Here is a 25,124-nt window from a genome sequence, read left to right on the forward strand (position 1 = left end):
TTCAACCTATATGTGTTTCATAACACAAGAGATATATAAATAAATGAGAAAGTAGAGGGTGAAAAAGAGGTTTAGTAAGGATGCAGTAAGAGTTTCCTATCTTGTCAGAATTTCGTGTTTAAGTTTCTTTTAAGAAAGTAGTTTCCTGGCCCATGCTGAAACTCCCTTAGCCCTGCAAATAACACAAGGGCATCCTGTTCAAATGTTATTATGGAAACACTGTGCTGTTCTGGGCCAAATGTATCCAAATTAAACTGAAGGGGATGGAAATAACTCTCCCTTGATACGCCCTGGTTGCTGAAGGTGGGTTTGTTTTTAAATAGAATAAAATTTACAGCTGAATATAAAAACAGATACATCCTCGTCTTGTAAACCTGAGTGACATGTCATTCCACCTCTGGACTCTAGAAGAAAAAAACACTAAGGTCATGCCTAAAATAAAAAGAGTGAAGGGAAAAGGATCATACCAGAGGTAAAACCGCAGACTTTCCCCACCTTTTTATTAAGGTATTAGGCAGGTTACAATTTGACAGTGAGATCATTTCTCTGGAACCAGGAAGGCACTGTGGGTTTGTTTTTCCAATGCACACTGACCCCTGTGAGAGCTTCTAAATCAGGTGTCTGGTCTTGGTAGGAACCAGTGATTAGTACTTATTTTTCAAAGGCTATTTAAACAGACTCTAGGAGTCAAAAGGGAGACAGTTATTTTTTAACTACGAGAGAACTTAAAATTCCATGTTGTAGGAAAGATTTCACCTTCTAGTTATTAAAATAAAGATGACTAACTGGCTTCCTAAAGAACCCAAAAGGTCACATGCATAAAGTTGTTCTTTTGTAATATGTTTCTGTTTAAATTTTTGTTTTAAAAATTTAAGTTCCAGAGGACATGAACATCACTTGGATTGCCTAAATAAAGGATGCTGGTTTTGCCTCTTACCAGGCAAAGTCACTTGACTTTGCAGAACCTCTGTTTCCGCATCTATAAATCCACTTCCTGCCCTCAGGGAGAGGTTATTGAGGTTAAATAATCTCCTATCCCTAAAAGTGTTAAATCCAGGGTCTGGCACATATTGGGGTTCAATAAATATTCATTTCCTTCCTTCCTCCTGACTTTCAGTGACTGAGGCCAATGACCAATGTTGTGATAAATGGAAATGGGGAAATGAGAAGGATGAGTAGGTAAGGAAAAGATTGCTCTAAACATTTTAGCTAAAAATAGTAAAAGTCTCTTTAAGTTTCTAGTGTTCATGGTAACTCATTTTAAACTGATACAAGGGCTATATTATACTAATACATTTATTATTTTTAAGGTACAACACTGTTTTCAACTATTAATGAAGAAAAACCCATTAAACTTCCTCTGTGTAAACTGTAGTACTGCTAGAAAAATCTCAAAGACCAAGGAAGAAGTTAATATTGTCCCATCAGCACCCTTACATTGCATTGCCCTGTTTTCATTACTTTGTGGCCCTTATGTTATACTGTTAATTTTTAAGTTGTTTACTTTTTTGACTTCCTCACAATGTGGGATTCTCAAGAGATAGGAGAGTTCTTACCTGTCATGTTTTCCATTATAGCTCCAGCCCCTAGAACAATGATTGGCTCAGAGTAGGCTCTTTATAATAAACAAATATTTATAAATATTTGTCGATTGAATGAACTTGCAGTAACATGCCCTTTACCACTGTGGAAACCCTACTGATGAAGGCTCCACCATTTTTAACATTCAAAAAACATGTACCAATTATTTTTGGCCACCTAAAAAGAGGAGCCCAATTTTATTTTTTTAATTTTATTTAGTTACTAAAGGAGATAGTGTCTCAGTCAATGCTCTATGAGCAAATTTAAAGACTCTGAAGGACTTTTTCATATTTATTAGTGTTTGTTCTTTTTATTTTTTTGTTTCACATCCTTTTTAAATTTTTTAAACTTTTATTTTAAGTTCAGGGGCACATGTACAGGTTTGTCACATAGGTAAACTTGTTGGGTTTTGTTATACAGATTATTTCATCCACCCACGTATCAAGCCTAGCACCCATTAGTTATTTTTCCTGATGGTCCAATGCGGCATTTTCTTGGGAAAAGAAAAAGAAAGATGGAAGAGCAACATTTACAGGACTACACCTACGGGCACTTCTGATTAAAACTAATTACAACCTTTGAAAATAATAAATAAGGACTCTGAGGAATTCAAAGAAATAAAGGCAGCAAACAGCATGCTAACATAACACCATTGCTAGTCAGGTGTCAACAAGCAAAAACAATCACACATGTTCATCTAATTCCAACTGGCCCCTGTTGAAAGGGGCTGTTTTACAGAGCCTTCAAGTGTTAGAGACCTCGCACGTCGATCCTACTACTGTCCCTTCAGCTCATGTCCAAGCCCGCCTGGCTCACAAGCACATCCTCACAAGGTCTTGAGCTGATGGTAGGCACCAAATGGAAGCAGCTAGATCCCCCTCTGCTGCAAGCATGAGAAATGCTGCAAAGGCTGAATCGAAGAAGGGAAAGTAACTAGAAACAAAAGACTGCATTCCAATTTCCCTGAACATTTTTGAGACAGAAAGCAGTAGAGTATACTAGTTTTCAAAATGCAATATATTTCAGTCTCTACTAAGCAATCTTGTGTCCTTATGAACACATATCCAGAGAAGCAGCACAGGATAAAGAAATATCTACTGGATTCCCAACCCAGGGAATGAATATCAGCTCTTCCTTTGCTTATTGGCCCGTACACACCTTTGTTGGCCAAACTTTCTTCTTTACATGGGCATAAACAAATAACTAACAGTGTGTGTGGGGAGGAAAGTAGGGAGAAGTTGGAATACAATACCTGCCTTGCTTAGGGTTGTTGTGAAGATCAAATGGGCCAACAGATATGGAATTTTTTTTTTGGAAACTTTAAAATCCTACATAAAGGCAAGAAACCACTGTCATTTTTTTCACCTGGAAAAAAATTCTACGAAAACTGCCTTTAATAATTGAATTCTTTCCTCAAATATACTTTTATTAACTGATAGTTAATAAAGATTTATTACATGGTGAATTCCAACAAAAATAGTTTTTAACCAGACAATATTTTTTTAAAGTGAAATAAGAAAAAATATATATTCATATAAGGTCAGATGAGATGAATCATGCCTGTAATCCCAGTACTTTGGGAGACTGAGGCAGGAGGACTGCTTGAAGCCAGGAGTTTGTGACCAGCCTGGGCAAAAAAGTGAGATCCTGTCTCAACAAAAGATAAGACAAACATTATCTAGGTGTGGTGGCATGCACCTGTAGTCCCAGCTACTCAGGAGACTGAGGTGGGAGGATCACTTGAGCCAGGGAGTTCGAGGCAGCAGTGAGCCGATATGGTGCCACTGCACTCCAGCCTGGGCAACAGAGCAAGACCTCATCTCCAAAAACAAACAAATAAACAAACAAACAAACAGAAAAAAGCATTTGTATATAACCAGAACAATGACCACATTCTTTCAAATTATACAGAAAGACCAGCAAAGCTGAGGAAGAACTGAGCCATGTTCTAAAGCATTCAGTCAATCATTACCTCTTCCAAAAAATCTCTCCACTCTAATCCTAATCATTGTGCAAAGCTAGCAATTTCTTGCTGTTCCCACTACCATTCCTCTAGGTCAGGCACTTGATCTCTTGCCCGTTTGCTGAAAGAGCCTCCTATCTGGTCACTGATTTCTCCCTCGTCTCATTAACAGTCTGGAGTGGAGTCAGGGTGACATATCTGAAACAAACTCTTTCAGGGTGGGCCACCTCTAGCATCATCTTTCTGATCCACCCACTTGCACTCTCCACTCCAGCCAGGCTGAACTCCTCAGCTCCTGCAGTCCACCATGTGGCCGCTTGCCTCTGGCCTTTGTACCCGAAGTTCTGCCTGGGGCCACACTTGGTTCCTCCCACCCACTTCACTACATTGATTCCTGCTCATCCTTCAGGCTTCAGTCCCCTTCCTGGGAAGACTTCCTTGACTCCAATAAATGCCCCCACTATTGCTGCATCTCTTCTCATAGCTTTAAACATGCTCTCCTGCAGCTGCTGTTGAATGGTCTTCACTCCCCCAGACCAAGCTTGTCCAACCCATGGCGGGCGGATGACTTTGAATACAGCCCAACACAAATTTGTAAACTTTCTTAAAATATTACGAGTTTTTTTGTGCTTTTTTTTTTTTTTTTAGTTCATCAGCTATCATTCATGTTAGTGTATTTTACGTGTGGCCCAAGACAATTCTTCTTCTTCCAATGTGGCCCAGGGAAGCCAAAAGATTGGACACCCCTGCCCTAGACTATCAGCCATGCCCCTCTTGCTCTCACTTCCCACTTCCCCAGGGCCTGGCTCCATTTTTTTTTTAAAGTATGGTATAAATGAATAACTGATCTCTTGTTCTGTCTGCTTTAATCATGTGACTGAGTGCAAAAAAACAATTACCCACATAAAAACACAGAGATGCAAGTGGATCCTTCGCCATAACAATGAGCCCACTCTTTATCAATATCCTGTAATGCCAAACAGGTAGAGAGGTTTTAAAGAAGAGTCAAGTATCCCAACTCATATTAAATTTCCCCATATTCTCCATATTTTAAAAGCACTGGTTTAGTCATGGGTCATGCCCTTCAAGTATTCCGTACAAAAGGTATTTTCAAATTCCAATGACATGTACTTTCATCGGTTAATTTTTAATTAAGCCAAATATTAAATGTTCACATTAACCAGACAAAGCATTTTTAGCTACTGATTTGCAGTGACAGCTTGTGTTATTCTCACACACAGGCCAAGCATGAAATAGAAAACTAATAACCCCTTAACTGTATTCTCAAAGTATCATTTAAGGGAAAGAAAACTACATTCAAAGGAAACTTGTGCAATGGCTGTCATTTTTTTCCCTGAGCCACAAGCTGTTACAAAGCAGGAGAGCTCATTTTCTCACAGATACGGACAAGCTCAAGAATCCCACTGTCACTGGATGTATTCATTAAGAAGGAATCTGGCAGCAGCACAGGGGACAGATACTTTGGAGAACAGGCCAATTATCTGGGTGTCCTTTATAATTTGAAGTTTCTGAATTCACTCATAGATAAGCCGCTTGAAGAGGGCCTGGCAATGGGAACATAATGCGCAGATGGCCACCAAAGAAACAAGAGGGAGGAAGGGAGGCTGGAAGAGAGAAGAGAATTTGCTTGTGGTTTCATTCATGGGGACAAATCTACAAGCTGACACATTCATCTTTTTTAAAAGCCCCTGGAGAAGTATGGTCAAGCTTCACTACAAATAAACACATCAAAATCTTTCTCAAACAGATGACAACTGATGAGCAACAATGCTTTGAGTTTGCTTCATGCCAACGGATGAGGGTTCTCAAAATACAAATTCCATCAGTTGTTAAAACCACAGATAGGCTGTGATGCTGGCTTGAACCAGAATAGAGAACTTAGCCAAAAGCTGCCAGGCCAACCGTTTTATGTAAGACATCCCAGGTGGTCTTCTTGTTGAGCAGTGTCTTTAGAAATGAAATCTTAGGTTCTGTCGCCTCTGGGAATGCTGCACTGTACTGACTTCCACCTTCAATTGGCTGCTTATTTTTATAGGAGAAGAATGAGGAGATCATTTATCCTTGTGACTTTTGTGCTGCAGTTCTTTTTATATTTGAGCTATAACACTGATCAGAGTTAAAATCCACCTTGCTCCCACTGTGAGAACCTTGGGCCAGCCCTGCTTTCTATAATGATAGGGTGATGAATAATCTCAGCCTTCAAAACCTTTTCAGTCTGGGTTAGGCTTGAGATGTGAAACAAAAGGAATGAGAGCAACTAGGCATATGTACATAGACTGTGTGTCTACAACCTTTGTATAAACAGATAGAATGTGACAACCAGCAGGCTGGTATCTATATTAGCATTAAGGACCAATAAATGTCAAATGTTTAATATAGAGCAAAATCTAGATTTCTCTTTAGGAATAAATGATATACTTTTTCAATTCAATGAAAAGGATGAAATCAAAACACTTAATAGGTATTTTTCTTCTTTCATTTCTATTACATATTAATGAACCTCTAGGATGGGACATTTCAGACACACACACACACACACACAAACACACACTATAATAAAAGAAGTGGGAGAAAATTAGCTGCTTAGGATGAATTGCTCAGAATGCCTCTAACATAATCATTTTATTCATTCATTCAATAAACAATCATTGTGTGTGCCTATTACCTACTATGCCTGGTGCCAGGTTGAATTTAATAGAAGAAATATTTTATTAATAAGGAAGTCTCAATGAGAAAGGACACCTTGATTTTGTAAGACCTAGAGTCACACATAGAGGATACTATTAGGATATTTGGAACAATACTAATTTGAATCAAGTTGAAGTACTCATTAAGTTGGCAAACTGGTAGTGGGAAGCCAAGTTTTGAACAGCAAAGCTGCAAGTTAACTACCTTAACCCAATCCATGCAAGTCTACAGATTACCTTTGGGAAATGTGGTGTGCAAATAGCAGTCGCAAACGAAGACAGCATCAGCAGTAGCAGTTAGGACCACTTAGGGCAATGAAAGAAGGCAAAAGAGAAACCTACGTGATTCGAGGGGAAAGACATATTATGGTTCAACCTCAATTTTTCTCTTGAGATCCAGATTCTTATGTCTAAGGCTTATTGGGCATTTCCACTTGGATATCCTACTGGAATGTCCAAAATGAAATTCATCACGTGTACACCACAAAGCAGTAACTGTTGTTATCTCTCCTTTCCCTCTGGAAGACAGTATCATTTTTTGAGGCAGCCAGGATGGCACTTGAGTCCTGATTCTTTCCCTCCCTCATTCCTCACATTCGACCTGCTGTCAGTCCTTTGATTCTACATGTGCAGTGTGCCCACATCTGTCCTGTCCTTTCTGTTCCAGGTGCTTCAGACCTCACACCTGGTCTCCCCCGTCCAGCCTCAGTCACTGTCAACCTTCCTCCAGTGCACACATCCTGCCTTGTCTGAGAACCTTTGCAACATCCTTTCAACATCCCTGGTACAGTTAAACACAGCCATCCTTCAGTAACCTCAGGGGATTGGCTCTAGGAACCCCCAGTGGATACCAAAATCTGAAGATGCTCAAGTCCCTCATATTAAATGAGTAGTACTTGCATATGCACATCCTCCTATATACTTTATTTTATTTATTTATTTGTTTATTTATTTATTTATTTTTTTGAGACAGAGTCTCGCTCTGTCCCCTAGGCTGGAGTGCAATGACACGATCTCGGCTCACTGCAACCTCTGCCTCCCGGGTTCAAGCAATTCTCCTGCCTCAGCCTCCCGAGTAGCTGGGATTACAGGCGCCCACCACCACACCTGGCTAATTTTTCTATTTTTAGTAGAGACAGGGTTTCACCATGTTGGCCAGGCTGGACTTGAACTCCTGACTTCAAGTGATCCACCCACCTTAGGCTCCCAAAGTGCTGGGATTACAGGCCTAAGCCACTGTGCCTGCCCTACCCCATATATTTTTGATCCAAAGTTGGTTGAATCCATGGATGTGGAATCCAAAGATAGGGAGGGCTGTCTATACAAGTTTCACAACTTAGTATGCAGTGGTAAGTTCTCAAAACTATGGACTTATCTCAGGAGAGTTCTCCATGCCCCAGTCAAATCAGACTCTCCACAATTCCCCAAACACACCTCACGCATTCATGCCTGCTTTGACGCCTCCAGTTTCCACTACCCGAGAGACCCTCTCCCCGTATCGCCTGCCTGTTCTCTAAAACTTGTCTCAACATTATCTCTGGCATGAAACTCTTCAGATACCACTGTAGCTGGGTTGGGCCTCTCTGTCTGCTACACATTGTCCAGGATTACAGTGATTTGTATCCTTGTCTTGGTCCCCTACTGATTGATAAGTTCCTTGAAGGCAAAAGTTATCTTAGACATTTTTTCGCTTAACTAAAACACCTAGCATAGAGCTTTGCATGGAGTAGGGCCTCAATAAATGTTTTTTCAATGAAAAAAGTTAGTGTGCATGTTTTCCTAAATAACCAGATTCTAAAAACCCTCTCCATGATCATCCTTACCCTGGTTCCTGGGAACCCAGGGTTAAGTTCTGTGGACAATTGCTCATTTCCCTCAATTAGGACTTCTTCAAATCATTTTCTTCTTATACTATCACTTTAATGTTTAGTAAGTGGCTTTGTCTCCCTGTTCTTATAATTGTGTTATAAAATACCTCAAAACCTCTCTGTGTCTCTTCAGTGTGTGTATGTGTGTGTGTTTTTAAAGATGCTGGCAGGAATCCATAAAGGAAATGGCTAGGAGATAGCCCTGAAATTTTATATCCGGAAATGCCAATGCTGCCATCCTTTATGGACTCGCTTTTTTTTCCAAGAAGATAAATCAATATTTAAAGCTGATGATATAATTTGTACTTAACTTTATTCCTATTTTAATTGTAAATCAGATATCAATATATCTGAGATATAGCATTGAACTAAGAAGACTAAGTATGTGTCTCATGTTCTTTTAGAAAATTCTAATGCAGCTGAGAGGAATATTTGGCTGCAATTCAATTTCAGAGTTAATATAGAGATATAGCATTCATCATGTTGTAAAGCAGAAAAAAATATCATCCTGGTTATCTGCTAAGGACTGGAAAAAGTCAAGAAAAGACAGCCTGCAACACTGATCCTTTGTTTGGTGCTTCAAGTATTAAAATTGGTAAACTCACCATACTCTGTTGCAGCTTAACTGTCTTTTCAACAGTTAAAAATAAGGAAATATAGTAACTGGATCTGTCACAAGAAAAGATGTATTGGTCTCAATGGAAAAAACCTCCCCTGAAAAATTAAAGCTTCACTTGACACAGTGGGTTCTCGGGTTGTTTTTGGGAGACATGATAAAGAGCAGAGCGGAGTCAGTCATAAGTTTCTGACTCATTACATGGAAGCCCCAGAGAGCTGATTATTAACTAAAAATGGAATACGGTTCTATCCCTGAAGTTGTGAAGGCAAAACAAGAAGCAAAATGGAAACACAAATTTCCCCATTGACGCACGTGGCCCAAACGCGATGCTCAAGGGCAGGTGTCTTCCACAGTTAACCTGCTCATGGAATGTGGTTGATCGCCCAAGAAAATCACCCAAGTCACTCTCAGTATATTGCTACAAATGGCCATACCAGTATGTCAGGGAGATTCCCTTTCTCACATGTTTAAAAGGGCGTTTGGGGAAGTAGTCCTTACCCTAAGCTATTTTAGTTTAGTTAGTCAAACATTTATTGAAGTCTCACGTATAACCCCACTATAATCTTGCACTAGAGGAATCAAAGCAAGTACAAATTTTGCCAGCAGATACTATCTTTTCTCTGTACAGGTTAAAGTTTATAATCTCTAGAGGAAAAGGATAGTATCTGGTCACAGAATTTTGACCTGCCCAGCTGCCTGCAGCAAGTTTGGGGCGAGGGTTATCCTCTCACTTTGATTAGACTCCCCACTTCTACTCCCTTTTGCTAGTATCTAAGCGCATTACGGTTTTCTTCAGGTAAATCCTACCCTTCACTAATTGGAAGTTAACAAGGAGTTACACCTAAGAGGTCCCTCTCCGGTGGAATGATAAGGCAGGTAGGGGATGGTCACAGGGGTGGTGGCACCTATGAGAAAGTCCCATGGCTTGGAAGAGAGAGGAATAATCATCCAATCCTTATTCACACTGAAGGACAGATGGGTGTATCTTTTGTCTGGCAAATGGAGGGCAGAGAAATAGTGCTATAGCATATATAAAATTGGGCATATATCAGAACAACAAGTGACGATCTATAAAAATATGTTTTTAAGTGAAAACAGCTTTGTTGGCATTTTGAAAGTTTTACAGTCTCCATTTAAATGAACAGACCACAAGCCCAAAAAAGTCCGAAGGCAAACGCCAGTGTTACAATGGACTGTGAATTTCTGTAACTAGCATCGTAGAAGTGTCTTGATAAATAGAACAGTAATATAACCTCAAACCAAAACAAAACAGAAGCTTTTTTTCCCCTCCTCAAAGGAAGAGCCCCTGCTCTGATTCAAAACCTACTTGTATTTTTTGGCATACAAGAGTTATTTAAGAAAGATAGTTCTTCAAATTACCCTGTTCCAGTCAGTCTAATCGGAGCCTTGATTGTCTTTTACTTAAAAAGAATTAATGAAATGCTTTAGAAATTGTAGACTGGTGTTTAAGTCTTCTTAGTATGCATAAATAGTGCTTAGTGGGTTAATATTTAACAAGGGAACTCCCCCTGCCTTTCAGTTCTCTTAAGCATATGTCTACGTTATACAGTGTTTTTTAAAGTATCTACATTTTGGCCCTGTTTAAATTAGGCCTAATGCACACATGAACAGCCACATGGTCAGAAATAACGTTCTTAGACCAAGACTGAAGTACATGCAAAATAACTTATAGTTATTTGCTTTTTCCCTCTAAGTCTCTGAGTCTAGGATCATGCTTATCAGGCTGTACGATAACTACGAGTTTATTAAGACGCCTGCAACACTAGCCTGTGAGTTTATCCAGGGCAGAAGCAAAGCTTTCCTTCCCGTGCCTCCAACCTAACCCAAGGCAGGACTCATGTAAGACTGGCAATCACATCTGTGGAATAACTGTCAGTCCTTGGATGATTTTCATCATTAATCCTGCTTAGACATCAAACATTAAGGTTGCTTAAGCCAAACCAAGAGGCATGAAAGAGAAAATTCACAGTGGAGTAAATTCACTGAGTGGTCTCCTACATGTAGTTGACAGAAAGGATGACCAGATTGAGAAGTTACTGTTATACCTGAATAAGGTGATATTACATTACCTTAAAAAGGTTGAACAGAACCTTTGAATCTCAAATACAATATATCTCTGGGGGAAAAAGAAAACTTTCTACTTGTACACTACAAAGACAGTGTTGTTTTCTAGCACAAATGCACTTCTGCTGAGATACTGCTTTGCTAAACTACTGCTAAGACACAATGAGTGACCTTAGAAAAGGGTGCAGAGGTATGTTGGGTGGGAAGAACCACTGTTAACATGCAGCACCCACACACTCGCTCATGAGTGGGCGTATCATCCCTCCAAATAGTGCAATAGGACTGGGAACAGAGATAAGAAAAAACAACAAGAATTCTGCTTGCCTTTTTTTTATTTTTTAATTTATGGCTTTCTGTTACCTGGTATGCTGTGTGGCCTGATGACATTTAAGTAATCTGAAATGTACCAGTTCAATCAAAGATTGCTAAAAAGCGCAATCCATTCTCATTAGAAAGTACAGCTGAAAGTAACAGAATGCGCAAAAGAAAGCCATGTTTTCAATGGACATTAAATAGCAACAAAACAGAAAAGAGAACTCAGTTAACCATAAAATTTTATGAAGGTCCAGAAACAATCACACCACAGCACATGACTGAAAACTCTATGAGAAATAGTGTGTTTTTTTCTACTAAATAAATTATTGAAAGGGGTCATGTGATTCTTGCAGGCAGAAAGATGCACTTTCCCAAGGAAAGTTCATCATGAAATATATTATTTAAGACTAGATCATCTTCAAGCTATTTTTAATCCTATCATTTTGCTGCCAAGATTGGCCATAAGCAGCCAATCCTCAGACACTAGAAAAATGATGCTCTTTCATGTAATTAGTACACGGGCATGAGAATGGTATTGCTTTTCAATTAATCAAATGTTTTGCTGGATGTGGACTGCCTTGAGAAAGGAAAAACTGCTTGCTGACTAATGAAAAGGCAGCTGAACTCTACCGGGTGTGGAGAAGTTCCTGTCTTCCTAAACCACCAACACCAAAAAACCAAAAAATAAGTCGGATTACCATCTTGTCAATAGAATAAAGCCAATCTCCTACAATCTCTTGTCTGAATCATCTCATTCTTCTAGTGGTTCATATCTCACTCTCTCCTAAGACACGAAGCTGAATGTCATCACAGTTCCCAGTTTAGAGGGTCACTCTCCATCACCTGCCCAAAACTCAATCCCTTGCCTGCAAGAGTCCCTTTGTCTTAAAGAAGCTGCAGGTCACTAAAGTCATTTACAGAAGTTAAACTGTGTTATGAGGGGATAAAATAATAACTAACAGAGCTATTAAAAGAGCTAATTCTCTTGCCTTTAATTGAAGAAAAAAAGCTATCTTACTTTTTAAGTAAGATAGCTTACTATCTTACTTACTGTATAACTACTATGAAAAATATTCATGAGAAGACTGGGCTTATAGTTAATCTACCTGCTTGCTATCTCTCCTTCATCCCAATTTATGTCTTCCTAAAGTCAGATCACAATAGTGGACACCTGGGAAATACTCAGTATTCCAAGTAATACTATAGATGTTTAAGGCCACTGGAAGGGGACAATGCAGAATCCATCCCAGGTAGCAACTCTTCCTAAAAGATGCCACCAGGAACCAAGGATGGTAGCCAGCATCGCTAACTTTAATGTGCACACAAACCACATATTCTGACTCAGTAGCTCTGGGGTGGGAGCTGAGCTTTTGCATCTCTACAAAGCTCCAGGGGATGCATGTGCTACTGTCTATAAGCCACACTGAGCAGCAAGGTATCCACATTTTCTAGAATTGCTGCTCTCTCACTGCTTCCTCTGTCCTGCCTTTCCCTGGATGCCACACAATGCCTTATTCAGACCTAGGAATAAAGCCACACTCCACTCTACAGCCAATTACTTCTTTAGTCTTTATTTAATTTGTAGTCTTCCGGGACAATCTATCAGAGGCTGATCATTCCAAGGATGTGATTTCTCCATGTTATGGAACACAAAAGTCAAACAGATTTCCTCAGCCTCACAAGGTTCTAATTTTCTAGGAGCAGCAGCGAAGAAAAAGAAATGACTTGCAGTCTAAAGCCTGGAGTATTCAGTGTAGTATTCAGGAGATGGGCTAATCCACTGAGCCCTGGGGACAGTGCAGATTATTGTCACATGCCAAGAAAATATGCTAGCTCTCTTCTGAAGCTTTACCATTAAGACTACCTTACACTATAAAATACAACATATTATTAGAGATGTAACCCCAATTGGTGTAAATTTGAAGAAAATCTGTCTGTATGCCGAATGCCTAAAATGACTTTTAGATTAATAAAGCACATTTGAAATGATAGGCAAATCATTCATCATTCTTAAACACTACCCCTTTTAATCCAAAGTGTCCTATGAGTGCATTTCCTGGTATATATATATATTTTTTTCTCTAAATTCCTTTGTTTTCCTATATAGTCACCATCTATGCATTGTTCTGAAAGCTATTACATATTTTACCATCAACCATCTTCTACATGATTTATTTTAACTAGAAGCAGTTTTGTCAAAAAATTTTTATCATGTTCTATGGTATGTCATTGTGGTTTGGCATCACAAAATGTAGCCTCTACATTTATCAACCTCAGATACCTGTTGACCACAAAGATAGGTCTACTATGAAAACTCTGTTTTACAAAAAGAAAAAAGTGAGCCTTTACTTAAAAAGAAACTTCAGTTACATGAGAGAGTAACACACTGAAATTCAGCAACAAATATCAAGGTTGTATCTTAATTTCTGTCATAAACATGTGTCTCTGTTTCCCACATTTTTATTAACTTATTTGATAGACAGATACCAGTTACCACCTTGGAAAATTTGTAAATGTGAATTTTTCATAAAAATGGGAAATAGTAAAACTATTAAATCAGTTTACTTTGGTTTAAAAGGATCCTTTGGAATCTGGAAGTCCCAACCCCTTTGGTTATAGTGATTAAAAATCAAACCACCTACTTAACCAAATATTTAACAAAAATATTCTTTTCACCCTTTAGCAAATTCTTCCAGAATTACTAAAGATCTGATAATGTGAGATCTCAACAAACAAACAATTCGAGCAGAGGATTTAAATTTTAGAAATTTAAATTGGGGTATTTTAGTTAATCTTACTTTTAAACACCAAACAGTGGCATCAATATTTTGTCAACTTTGGTCAAATAAGATCAGATGTTCACATCAATCATCCACTTTTCTTGGCCTTTTCTCTGTTTGGCCTCTTAATATGAGCACACTTTGTAAAATGTAATAAAAACATGTAGTGTGCTTCTTGACATCTAATCCACTTGCAGTCATTTCTAGGCTTTTTGCTCCTGTTAGGTCCTATAAAATAATGACATTAGTCATTCTCCCAAGAGGCTATAAAAGGAAGCACTGAATTGCATTCTGTTTTTCAAAGATAACTCTTCAGATTAAAACAAAAAGTGTAAAAAAAAAAAACAAAACTTCAGACAAGAATTACTTTTTCATAAATTCATCATTTTAGATATGAGATATAGATCTCCATTACAATCCTTGATTCTTAGGAACTGCATCCCCCCCCCAACACACAAGAATCTCAGAAAAGTACAATTGTATGGTATAATGATGAAAGCTCTATCTAGCACAGTACGAGAAAAAGATCATCTCACAAATGTTCTTCAAAGCCACAGGTATCAATCACTTCAACTAAAGTAAGGGTATGAGAATCCACAGCTAAGAATCAATTCTTCTACACTTTACATAGATACCTAGATGCAAATTTTTTTCAGGCGACCACAAAATTAGGTCGATTCTGGGTGGTGAAAAACAAAGATTCTAACATTCTAGCAAATTGGTAAACCATACACAAATTATAGAATACAAAGAATGCAGCCGATGCAAATTCTGTCACTGACAAGGTAGCAAAGCCATAGCCTAATACTCCTCAGGACACCTCATCACGCCCACTGGGAACATGGCACACACTGGAGATTCCAGTCCAAGGACTTTGGAATGTCAACTTAGCTCTTTACAAACACAACTAAGTTTTCCAGGGAAAAAGACTTACATTGGTTTTCCTCTTTTGGAAAATTTTACCGAGTGATGATGATGCCCTTGGTCTTCTGTGGAGTCTATTCTAATCGGGTTGTTCTCAAATTTTAGTGTACAGTGGGCTTGTTTCAGGGCAGCTTGTTTGGGATGCCGACTGTCAAGACCCACCTGGTATCTGGTTCATAAGCAGTCCCTGAAACCTCCCTCCGGTTCCAACAAGCTGCTCAAGCCAGGAAACGGTGGTCCTGGGGACTCCTGGACCTTCAGCTTGAGAAACACTGAAGGAGTACCATTTACCACCACATCCTACTGGATTACAAACGCTAGATCATTGGATCTCCACGACTAGCAAGCAAGTTAAAGACTTTTAGATGGCAGGCGTTATCGGTCAGGTTGGGAGGGAACGCTTTGTCCAGAGGAAGAGGTAGGGACGCCGGGAAGCAACAACCCTGATTTTATTTCGCCGGCTCCACAGCCTCCCATTGCCCCAGGAGCCCACCCGCACTCCAACCCCCGCATCTCGGACCTGTGGCCTCAGCCCAGACTCACATCACCAAGTGCACCTACCCAGCCTCCGTTATCCTGGATCCAGGTGTGCAGGTGCCGGTTCAGGTACTCAGTCATCCACAGGGCGATGTTGTCCACCAGGGGCGACATCTCCCGGTTGACGCTCTCCACACACATGACCCCACCGAACTCAAAGAAGGCCACAATCCTCCCCCAGTTCACCCCGTCCCTGAAGAGCTCCTCCACCACCGTGGCAAAGCGTCCCCGCGCGGTGAAGGGCGTCAGGTGCAGCTGGCTGGACATCTCGGCGAAGTCGCGGCGGTAGCGGCGGGAGAAGTCGTCGCCGGCCTGGCGGAGGGTCAGGTGGACCACAGGTGGCGCCGGGCTGAGCGCAGGCCCCACGGCGGCGCCAGGGGCAGCCGGGGTCGGCAGCGGCGAGGTCCTGGCGACCGGGTCCCGGGATGCGGCTGGATGAGGCGTGTGCCCGGGCTGGGAGGAGAAGATGCCGGGTGCGGTGGCGGCCCCCGGGGGCGCGGCGCCCACATCTCCCGCATCCCACTCGTAGCCCCTCTGCGACAACTTATAATGGATGTACTTCATCACTATCTCCCGGTTATCGTACCCTGTTGTCCCAGCGTGCGCCATCCTTCCCAGAGGAAAAGCAGCGGGCGCCAACGGCACCTCTCGCCCCAGCTCCCACCCCACGGCCCCCAAAGAAAGAAGAGGAGTTATAATCCAGCTATTTTATTGGATGTGCTTTGCATTCTTGGACGAGGGGGTGTCTGCAGTCACGCGGAACACTTGATTCTGGTGTTTCCCCCTTGGCATGAGCAGGAAATTTTTATTCCAATTCCTTTTGGATCTTTATTTCATGAGGCACGTTATTATTAGTAAGTATTGTTAATATCAGTCTACTTCCTCCGTGATGCTGAAAGGTTAAAGAAAAAACAAACTAATAAGTAAAAAATCAGGTGCGTTTCCCTGTATACACTGAGTGAAAGCAGGGCATACACACTACAAGTAACACGGCTAAAAAGAATGTATTAAGCTGCCTGGAAATTAAATTTACTCGAATGCACTTTAAGTAAAAAATCTCAAATGTTTCCATTGAAAGTTACATTAAACCAATTTCCTGTGCAGAGAACTTACTTGTATTTTTTAAGAACAGTATGATCCTCTGTCAAGTTTCCCTTTTTGTAAAACCAAAACAAATGCATAAGGCAACGATCCCATCAATCTTCAGCACTCTCTGGTTATAGCTGCTTTGAAACTTCCCAATGAATCAGGAGTCGGGGGGAGAAGGAGTAAAAATTAGGAGGATTTCCAGATCGATTCCCAGACTTCTGCTTCACAGAAATGTCAATCCGCAGGAATCCCACCCGGAGATCTCAAGAGCTCGAGAAAAAAAAAGGCAGCGGCGGCGGCAGATGAATTACAATTTTCAGTCCGGTATTCGCAGAAGTCCTGTGATGTTTTCCCCTTCTCGGCAATTTACACGCGCGCACACACGCGCGGGCACAGGCATGAATCTCTATCCACGGGACCGCTTCACGCCTCCCCAGGAGAGAGACAAGGGAGAGGGGACGATGAAGGAGCCGCGGACGGGGGCAGGAATCCTCTTCTGATTAAACTCCGAACAGCAAATGCATTTTCCGAAAAGCTGCTGGATAAATGAGGGCAGGACGCGCCTGGCCCGCCGGTGCCGAGCGCTAGAAGCCCGCGCTGTGTGTGGTGCGGCGAGGGGTGGGGAGAAGGAGGTGGTGGGGGAGGGTTTTATTTTTTCCCTCTTTTCCTAAAAAGGATGACTGCTACGAAGTTCTCCCCCCTGGACCCCCTCTTCCGCTGCACCCCACCGGCGCACCCCGCCTCCGGGCTGCGCACCCTTTCTCCTCCTCCTGGTCCTGCGCGGCGGCGCTGGCGGCGGCCGCCTCCCGGAGCTCCCGCCGCGCAGCCCGCTCCGAGTGCTGACGGCCGCCGGCAGGGAGGGCCCCGCGCCCCGGCACCTTCGCTGGCAGCGGCGGCGGCGGCAGCGCGGCGGGGCCACGGAGAGCGGCGGGCGGGAGCTCGGCGGGCTGGCGGGCGGGCGGGCGGGCGGCGCGGAGGGGCGGGCGCGTGAGGAAGGGGGCGGGAGCGGGGCGGGGGTGCCTGTCCTCTTACTTCATTCTCTGCACAGCCCGACCGGTTTCCTGTGCGCAACGTCACACGGTTCATTCAAAAAAAGAAGAAAGAAAGAGCCCTCCTCTGAGCCACCCGACCGCCCCCTCCGCCCCGCTCCCTGGCCCGGGTTAAAGGCGCCGCGGCAGGCCCGGGAGTGGCGCGTCCCGCTGGGGGCACATGGCGCGCTGGGCCGCGGCCGGGGAGGGCGCGCCCGGACCGGCCACCCGCCCGCTCCGCTGCGCCCGCGGGGCCCGGCCAGTGGGTGGCGCGGGCGGCACAGGCCTCCCGCGCGGCCGCGGCGCGGTGGGTGTGCGCGGGGCCTTCTGCTCAGGCCTGCGGCGGGCCGAGCGCAGACTTGGTGGTCGCTGGGGTCCGCGACGGGGTGGGGGCTCCCGGGGAACCGCACGCGGCCGGGCCGGGCGGGCGACGGAGCGCGGAGGGGGGCGGCTGGCGGGAGGGTGCGCCATGAAAACAAGGGCTGGAAAAGCGCCGGGAACCGCCTGGACCCTTTCTGGCCGTGTGTGTGTGTGTGTGGAGTGTGCGTGTGTGTGTGTGTGTGTGTCTCGCCTGGACCTTTTCTAGCCGTGTATGTGGGATGTGTCTCGCCTGGACCTTTTCTAGCCGTGTGGACCTTTTCTAGTGTGTGTGTGTCACCTGGACCCTTTCTAGCCGTGTATGAGAGTGTGTACACGCGCCTACACACACACACACACACACACACACACACGTTGTGTTACCGGCGCTCGGCCGCCGGGGGAAGACCCAGGCCAATGCCGCCCCCCACCGCCCCCAGCAGTGGGACCTCAGCGCTGCCCTACTGTGAAGAGAGGCGACTCTGCACGTTTTAAGCAATGTCTAGGGACGCCCCGAGCGTGGTGTTTACTTTCAAGTAGCTTCCTAGGTGTCCGCGCACTACACACGCACGCGCATCCCCGCCGGTGTCCACCTGAACACCTAGTCCGTGGCCCAGGCCATGCAGAACTCAGCGCTCCAGGGAAGGGGTTTATCAAGGGCTTTAAGATAGTTTAAGTCAATGTTTTCCCTCTGTCCCTAACACCTTTTACACTGGTTTAGTGCTACAAGATGAGGAGTTTCATATAGTAACTTTCAGGCCCACCGTCCTAACGCTGGGGTGGGTGGGCTCCTAAAGGTCTCCACCTTTGCCTCATAGCCAATCCCAGGTGGCCGCACTTTCTCAAATGAGGTACGTAGATACACACATACACATTCACACTCGCAGATGTGTGTACGCGCAAGCAGACAGTTTTAAATTAATCTGCATGAATATCCCCTAGCAAAAAAGGACAAGAGGACAAACAAGTTGCACGTGTGTATTTTTAGCTCCAAGGGTCTTTGACAAATAAAGCACCAAGAAAAAAAAAAGGTCTTCTAGAAGCACAGCGGCTTACTTAATAGGGCTCGAGTGCAAATATATAAGGGACACTGGATTATTGGGGTCAAGAAAGATGACAAATGAGTATTACAATATGTACAAATATGCTGTGACTTTTTTTTTTTTTTTTTTTTTTTTTGAGACAGAGTCTTGCTCTGTGGCATCGTTGAGGCTGATGTGCAGTGGTGCGATCTCAGCTCACTGCAACCTCTGCCTCCCCGGCTCAAGCAGTTCTACCTCAGCCTCCTGAGTAGCTGGGATTACACGTGCACGCCACCACGCTCTGCTAATTTTTGTATTTTTAGTGCAGACGGGGTTTCGCCATACTGGCCAAGCTGGTCTCGAACTCCTGACCTCGTTATCCGCCTGCCTCGGCCTCCCTAAGTGCTGGGATTACAGACATGAGCCACCGTGCCCTGCCTGACATCTTCTTTATTATGTCTCATTCCTACTCTAAAATCAAAACATTCTTTAAAAAGCCAAAAAAGCATACCAAATTATGATTTTTTTTATTTTTACTTAGTTGGTCTTTTTTTTTTTTTTTTTTTTTTAAGAGATGGCTTTTGCTATGTTGCCCAGGCTGGACTCGAACTTCTGGGCTCAAAGGATTCTCCCACCTCAGCCTCATGAATAGCTGGGACTATATGCACTGCCATCTGTCTCGGGTGTTTTTATTTTATTTCTTCATTTATTGTATCCCATCAGCCCAACAAGCCAACTTCTCTCACACAGGAATGGGTGCCTGGGTACAAATTTCTTATCCAGGCAAGAGGGGATGAAAGGAGATCCTCCTTCTTGCCTTTCTGAGGGTTGGGACAGAGTCCCTTTTATGCGCATGGGAGGTGTTCTGGTCTGGATAGACACTGGGTATAGATTGACCTAGAATATATGTTCTCACATAAATTCATACCAGTTCCACAACATTATGGTTTAGAAATCTTGAAAGCATATTTTAAAGCCCCAAAATTACCTAAGAGGAATTGAAAGGCTTCAAGCTCCTAATACTCAGCATATGAGTGAGGAAATGATAGGACAGACCTGCAAAAGAAACTGTACTTCTGCAAAGCGGGCAGCCAGAAGGAAATGGATCCCCTACTCCCAGAGAAAGAAAAGCTTACTGATTTTCGTCTTCCTTTGCTCCCACAGAGCCTCACTCTATGGATTTTCCCAGACTAATTCCTTATGTGGCATCTTGGCTATAATCAATCTTGAGACAGGTCTGTATTGCAGTCTTTGGCTAGGGGTTGTATTTTCCCTGGGAATGTTCTAGATACTCTTTCAAATGAAAAAGTGAAACCATTCCTGTGTTCAGATTCCATGTTTATTAGATTCCATTTTAAAGCATAAGGGCAAGTATTCCCAGGAAGTATGTGACATTGACTATTCGTCTTTGGGCAATGCTGAGGTGGGGGAGGGAACACCAGCCTGAGGCAGGAGTAACTGGATTTGAATTCTAGATCTATGCCTGAGACCTTACAACAACCTTACAAACATATGCACAGTGGACTTTTCACTTTCCAAGATGTTTTCCACTTGTAGGAGCCAATGGATGACCCTTTTGGCAGCTTTGCCTGGTTGGATTCTACAAGTAGCGTGGCACCAGGAAGAGAAAAAAAACAAGATGCAGGGAATGGAGATTGTATCAAGAGTCTGAATGGCCTGTGTTTTCTTTCGGTCTTCATTCCCCAGGCCACCAAACAAAAAGCTTTTGATTGCCAGTTTTCGCCACCTGCTGGTTGCTTCACAGCATTACTCTCTTCATCCATCCAAGAAAGTTCTTTCATCCATCATCAATACAAATGTTCTCCAAGTTTATGAAATTCAAAAGGTACATTATTCTAACATGAACATACTAATGTTTAATATACGTATGTATCGGTCAGGTGTGGTGGCTCATGCCTGTAATCTCAGCACTTTGGGAGGCTGCGGTGGGTGGATTGCTTGAGGCCAGGCGTTTGAGACCAGCCTGCTCAACATGACAAAACTCTGTCTCCACAAAAAATATAAAAATTAGCTGGGCATGGTGGTGTGTGCCTGTAGTCCCATCTACTCTGAAAGCTGAGATAGGAGGATCACTTGAACCCAGGAGGTGGAGGCTGTAGTGAGCTGTGATCACGCCACTGCACTGCAGCCTGGGTGACAGACTGATACCCTGTCTCGAAAAAAAAAAAAAAAAAGAAAACAAAAGAAAAAAAAAATGTGTGTGTATCAAATCTTCCCAGCTAGTAAACTTTTTATTGAAACTTTGTGTCGAATGAGACTATTAACAGGATATTGATAACTAATAGGTCAGATGGAAGAGTAAACCATGGCCCCAACCTGAAATGGAAATTAATCCATAAATAAAATGAGCTGACTAGAGAGAATAAAAACAAGTAGTCCATATAGCTTGCATAAAAGAAAAATGAGGCCAAGCACAGTGGCTCATGGCTGTAATCCCAGCACTTTGGGAGGCAGAGGTGGGCGGATCACCTGAGGTCAGGAATTCAAGACCAGCCTCACCAATATGGTGGAACCCTGTCTCTACTAAAAATACAAAAATTAGCCAGGCGTGGTGGCGGGCACCTGTAGTCCCAGCTACTCAGGAAGCTGAAACAGGAGAATTGCTTGAACCCGGGAGGCAGAGATTGCAGTGAGCCAAGATCATACCACTGCACTCCAGCATGGGTGAGAGAGCGAGACTCCATCTCAAAGAAAAAAAAAAAAAAAAAGAGAACTAAACTGCTTAAAAAATAACTTCTCAGCCGGGTGCAGTGGCTCACGCCTGTAATCTCAGCACTTTGGGAGGCCGAGGTGGACGGATCACGAGGTCAGGAGATCAAGACCATCCTGGCCAACATGGTGAAACCCTGTCTTTACTAAAACTACAAAAATTAGCTGGGAATGGTGGCAAGTGCCTGTAATCCCAGCTACTCGAGAGGCTAGGCAGGAGAATCACTTGAACCAGGAAGTCAGAGGCTGCAGGGAGCCAAGATCGTGCCACTGCACTCCAGCCTGGAAACAGGGTGAGACTCTGTCTCACAAAAATAATAATAATAATAATAACTTCTCATAGCCTTAGATTAGCAATCCAAAATGCCAGTTTCCAATTTCAAGAATCTTATACATTCTAAATTTGTGTGGTAAGTAGTGCCATGCTCTTTCAAATGGTTTGCATACATTGCCAGCAAGCATTATATAAGCCCTAGTCATGCTTTTTTTTTCCCAGTCATTTTTGCTTCAGAGCCTGTCTACTGCTGTAAGTGATCACATCCAAGTCATCCACTCTGTGCCTGAAAGTCATTCTTGTCATAACCAGGAAACTCTCTTGGTTTCTAAGTTAAGCCTTGGTTTAACTTAGAAATCCACCTAACTTAACTCACCTAACTTAAGTGGATCCTAAACCTAAAAACAAAACAAAAAAAAATCGGAATAATTGAGCAATAATCTTTGAAGCTAGGCAATGAACTACAAATAAATCATTCTGCTGTACAAGTTTAATAGTGGGCAAATAATATTTACTTTTGGTTTACAATGGAAAGCATAGGAAATTAATTTGTGATTTCTTTTCCATTTCTAATCAATAACTTGGTGCTTAAAGTGAAATAAGCTAAGGGTAGGAACTTGTCAATTTTTCAAATGCCTACTGCTCTCGTTGGACTGAAACTGCAGTGATAGAACCAAACAAGGTATAATACCATAGTACCAGGAGGGCTAGGTGAGTAATTTACATTCTTACGTGTAATAACTAACTTTTTTTCTCTTATGCTATTTAGCACACAGCACGTCTCCAAGGTATTAACTGATAATGAACACAATTCTAAACTTTAAGGTTAATATGTTTCCTAGAGCTGCCATGACAAAATACCACAAATTAGGTAGCGTAAAACAACAGAAATTTATTCTCTCACAGCTCTGTGGGCTGGAAGTCAAAAAGCAAGGCGAAAGCAGGCCCATGCTTTCTCTGAAGCTTGGGTACAGTCTGTTCTTGCCTCTCCCTAGCTTCTGGTGGTGGCCGGCAATCCTTAATGTTCCTTGGCTTGCAGCCTCATCACTCCGGTCTCTGCTTCCGCCATGACCTGTGGGGCTCTGTTTTCTCCCATTCTTCTGAGGTCACCAGTCATAATATTGGATTCAGGCCCATCACAGTCACCTCATCTTAACTTGATTGCATCTGTACAGACCTTATTTCCAAATAAGGTCATATTCACAGGTACCGGGGGCTGAATTTAAATATCTTTTGGGGTGACACAATTCAATCCATCACAATATATATCTAATATGACATTTTTAAAACTAATGAGGATCATTGACTCCAAGGCCTAAAGACTCAGCAATATTAGAACTGAGTTTCAAGGGCTACCGTGACCTCTCTAAAGCTAAAATCTGGCTATTTCATATCTCCACTCAAAGTTCTTGAAAACCTAAAAATCTTAACTCTTCACATGGCATGATCTGGCCCAATCCTTTGTCAACCCCCTCCCTACCCCTCATCTCTTCCTTTTCCCTTCTTGCAACTATATCCATTTTTTGTGGTTTCTGGAATATGCCAAGGTCTCTCATGTCTTTTGCTTTTGCACATCCACCAGTCTCCCTGAACTGTACCCAACTTTTTCACCTGGCAAATTCATTTCTTTAGTTTTGGCTGAAGAACTTCCTCCTCTGTAAAGCCATCCCTGCTGTTTCTGGGCCGTCTTAACATTCCTTCTGTGCTGCTAGAAGACATTTAGTACAGGGCTAGATGCCTAAAAATCACAATCAAGATTCTCATCCTGGCTTCACCGCTGAGTAGCTGTGACCTTGAGCCAAGTATTTAAGCTTTCAGTGCCTGTTCCCTCATTTGTAACATGGAAATATAAGTAGTACTATTCTTGGGGTTAGCTTGTGATTTCATTGAGTTAATAGATGTAAAGCACTCACAAGTGACTGGCACCTGTTTTCAGTGTTGGTTATGGTATCTTAATCACCGCTGTTCTCAGATCAGTGTAATCTCTGGCATATGTCCTTCTCACTAGATTATAAACTATTTGAGGGCAGGGATCATATTTTTCCTTGGAGCCTTTCCAGCTTAGAACAGTGCTTAGCATACAAATATTTGAAGCCTAAAATTCAGAGGCTCCAAGCCAAAGAAGAAAATGGGGAATGGTTCCTCTTTGTCTAACAGACTTGTAAGGATATAGCAGAGCCATCTGAGGGATGAAGGATGGGAGAAGGTGAAGAAACAAGAAATGTAATTGCCATGAGGAAGGAACAAGTTGTTGATATAGAATTGTATCCCCAGCACCTGATACCAAGCTCATCATTGGTACCCAACAGATATATGATGGATGAGGCAAAATGGAGGTTACAAAATCAGGAGTGTAACAGAAATCAAAACATAATTTTGGGCCGGGCGCAGTGGCTCACGCCTGTAATCCCAGCACTTTGAGAGGCCGAGGCGGGCAGATCACCAGGTCAGGAGTTCAAGACCAGCCTGGCCAACATGGTGAAACCCCGTCTCTACTAAAAATACAAAAATTAGCTGGGCGTGGCGGCGCATGCCTGTAATCCCAGCTACTCAGGAGGCTGAGGCAGGACAATTGCTTGAACCAGGGAGTCGGAGGTTGCAGTGAGCCAAGATCATGCCACTACACTCCAGCCTGGCGACAGGGCAAGACTCCATCACAAACAAACCAACAAAACACATAATTTTGTCCTTTAACTATCCAAACAAAAATTACAGATATAATATCACATGCCATTTATGTATATAAATTGCTCAGATGTAAAGAAAGATTAAGATTGCAAACCACGATGTCCAAGAAATCTCTTCCCAATGTTCCAAAACCTTTCTGTTTACGAACTGATAAATATCAAGGCATGTTCTTTTCCATATCAGTCTTGTATAATTTGCTGCCCGTCAGGATCTGGGAGATATTACATGATTGGAATATCAGGTTTTCGTTTAAAGTATGAGAAATATATTTGTATAGAAAACATATTTGTTTAAGAAATTTTGCCAAATTCACATTTCTTAAACTTTTACTCATATATCCCACATCATAGTGATACAAACAGAACCTACTTGAAACAAGAGCTCAGAATACCAAGTATTTACTCCACAAATATTACTTCCTAAAAAATGATAAAAATCAGGCCTGGTGAAATGCTTAGTATGCAAAGTCAGGATAACATTATAGACAACATTTATGTTTTGCCCAAATGGTCTCTTAAAAAACACAAATTTCTAGATAAATAAGTTTGCAAATCTG

The 25,124-nt window shown here is 42.6% G+C and overlaps 1 protein-coding gene across 1 annotated transcript in view; it reads right to left on the reverse strand.

Annotated features, from left to right (window-relative positions):
- The window catches only part of BCL2 (BCL2 apoptosis regulator), a 199,487-nt gene extending 182,092 nt beyond the window's left edge, over positions 1-17,395 (reverse strand). The window contains exons 1-2 of the mRNA XM_054460391.2: positions 16,494-17,395; positions 15,405-16,272 (exon numbers count right to left, since the gene is read on the reverse strand). Of these exons, the coding sequence (XP_054316366.2) occupies positions 15,405-15,989 (585 nt within the window). The 5' untranslated portion in view covers positions 15,990-16,272; positions 16,494-17,395. The remainder of the gene's footprint in view (positions 1-15,404; positions 16,273-16,493) is intronic.
- Positions 17,396-25,124: the final 7,729 nt, after the last annotated feature.

Source organism: Pongo pygmaeus, chromosome 17 (genome assembly GCF_028885625.2).
Source record: "Pongo pygmaeus isolate AG05252 chromosome 17, NHGRI_mPonPyg2-v2.0_pri, whole genome shotgun sequence".
Lineage (NCBI taxonomy): Eukaryota > Metazoa > Chordata > Mammalia > Primates > Hominidae > Pongo > Pongo pygmaeus.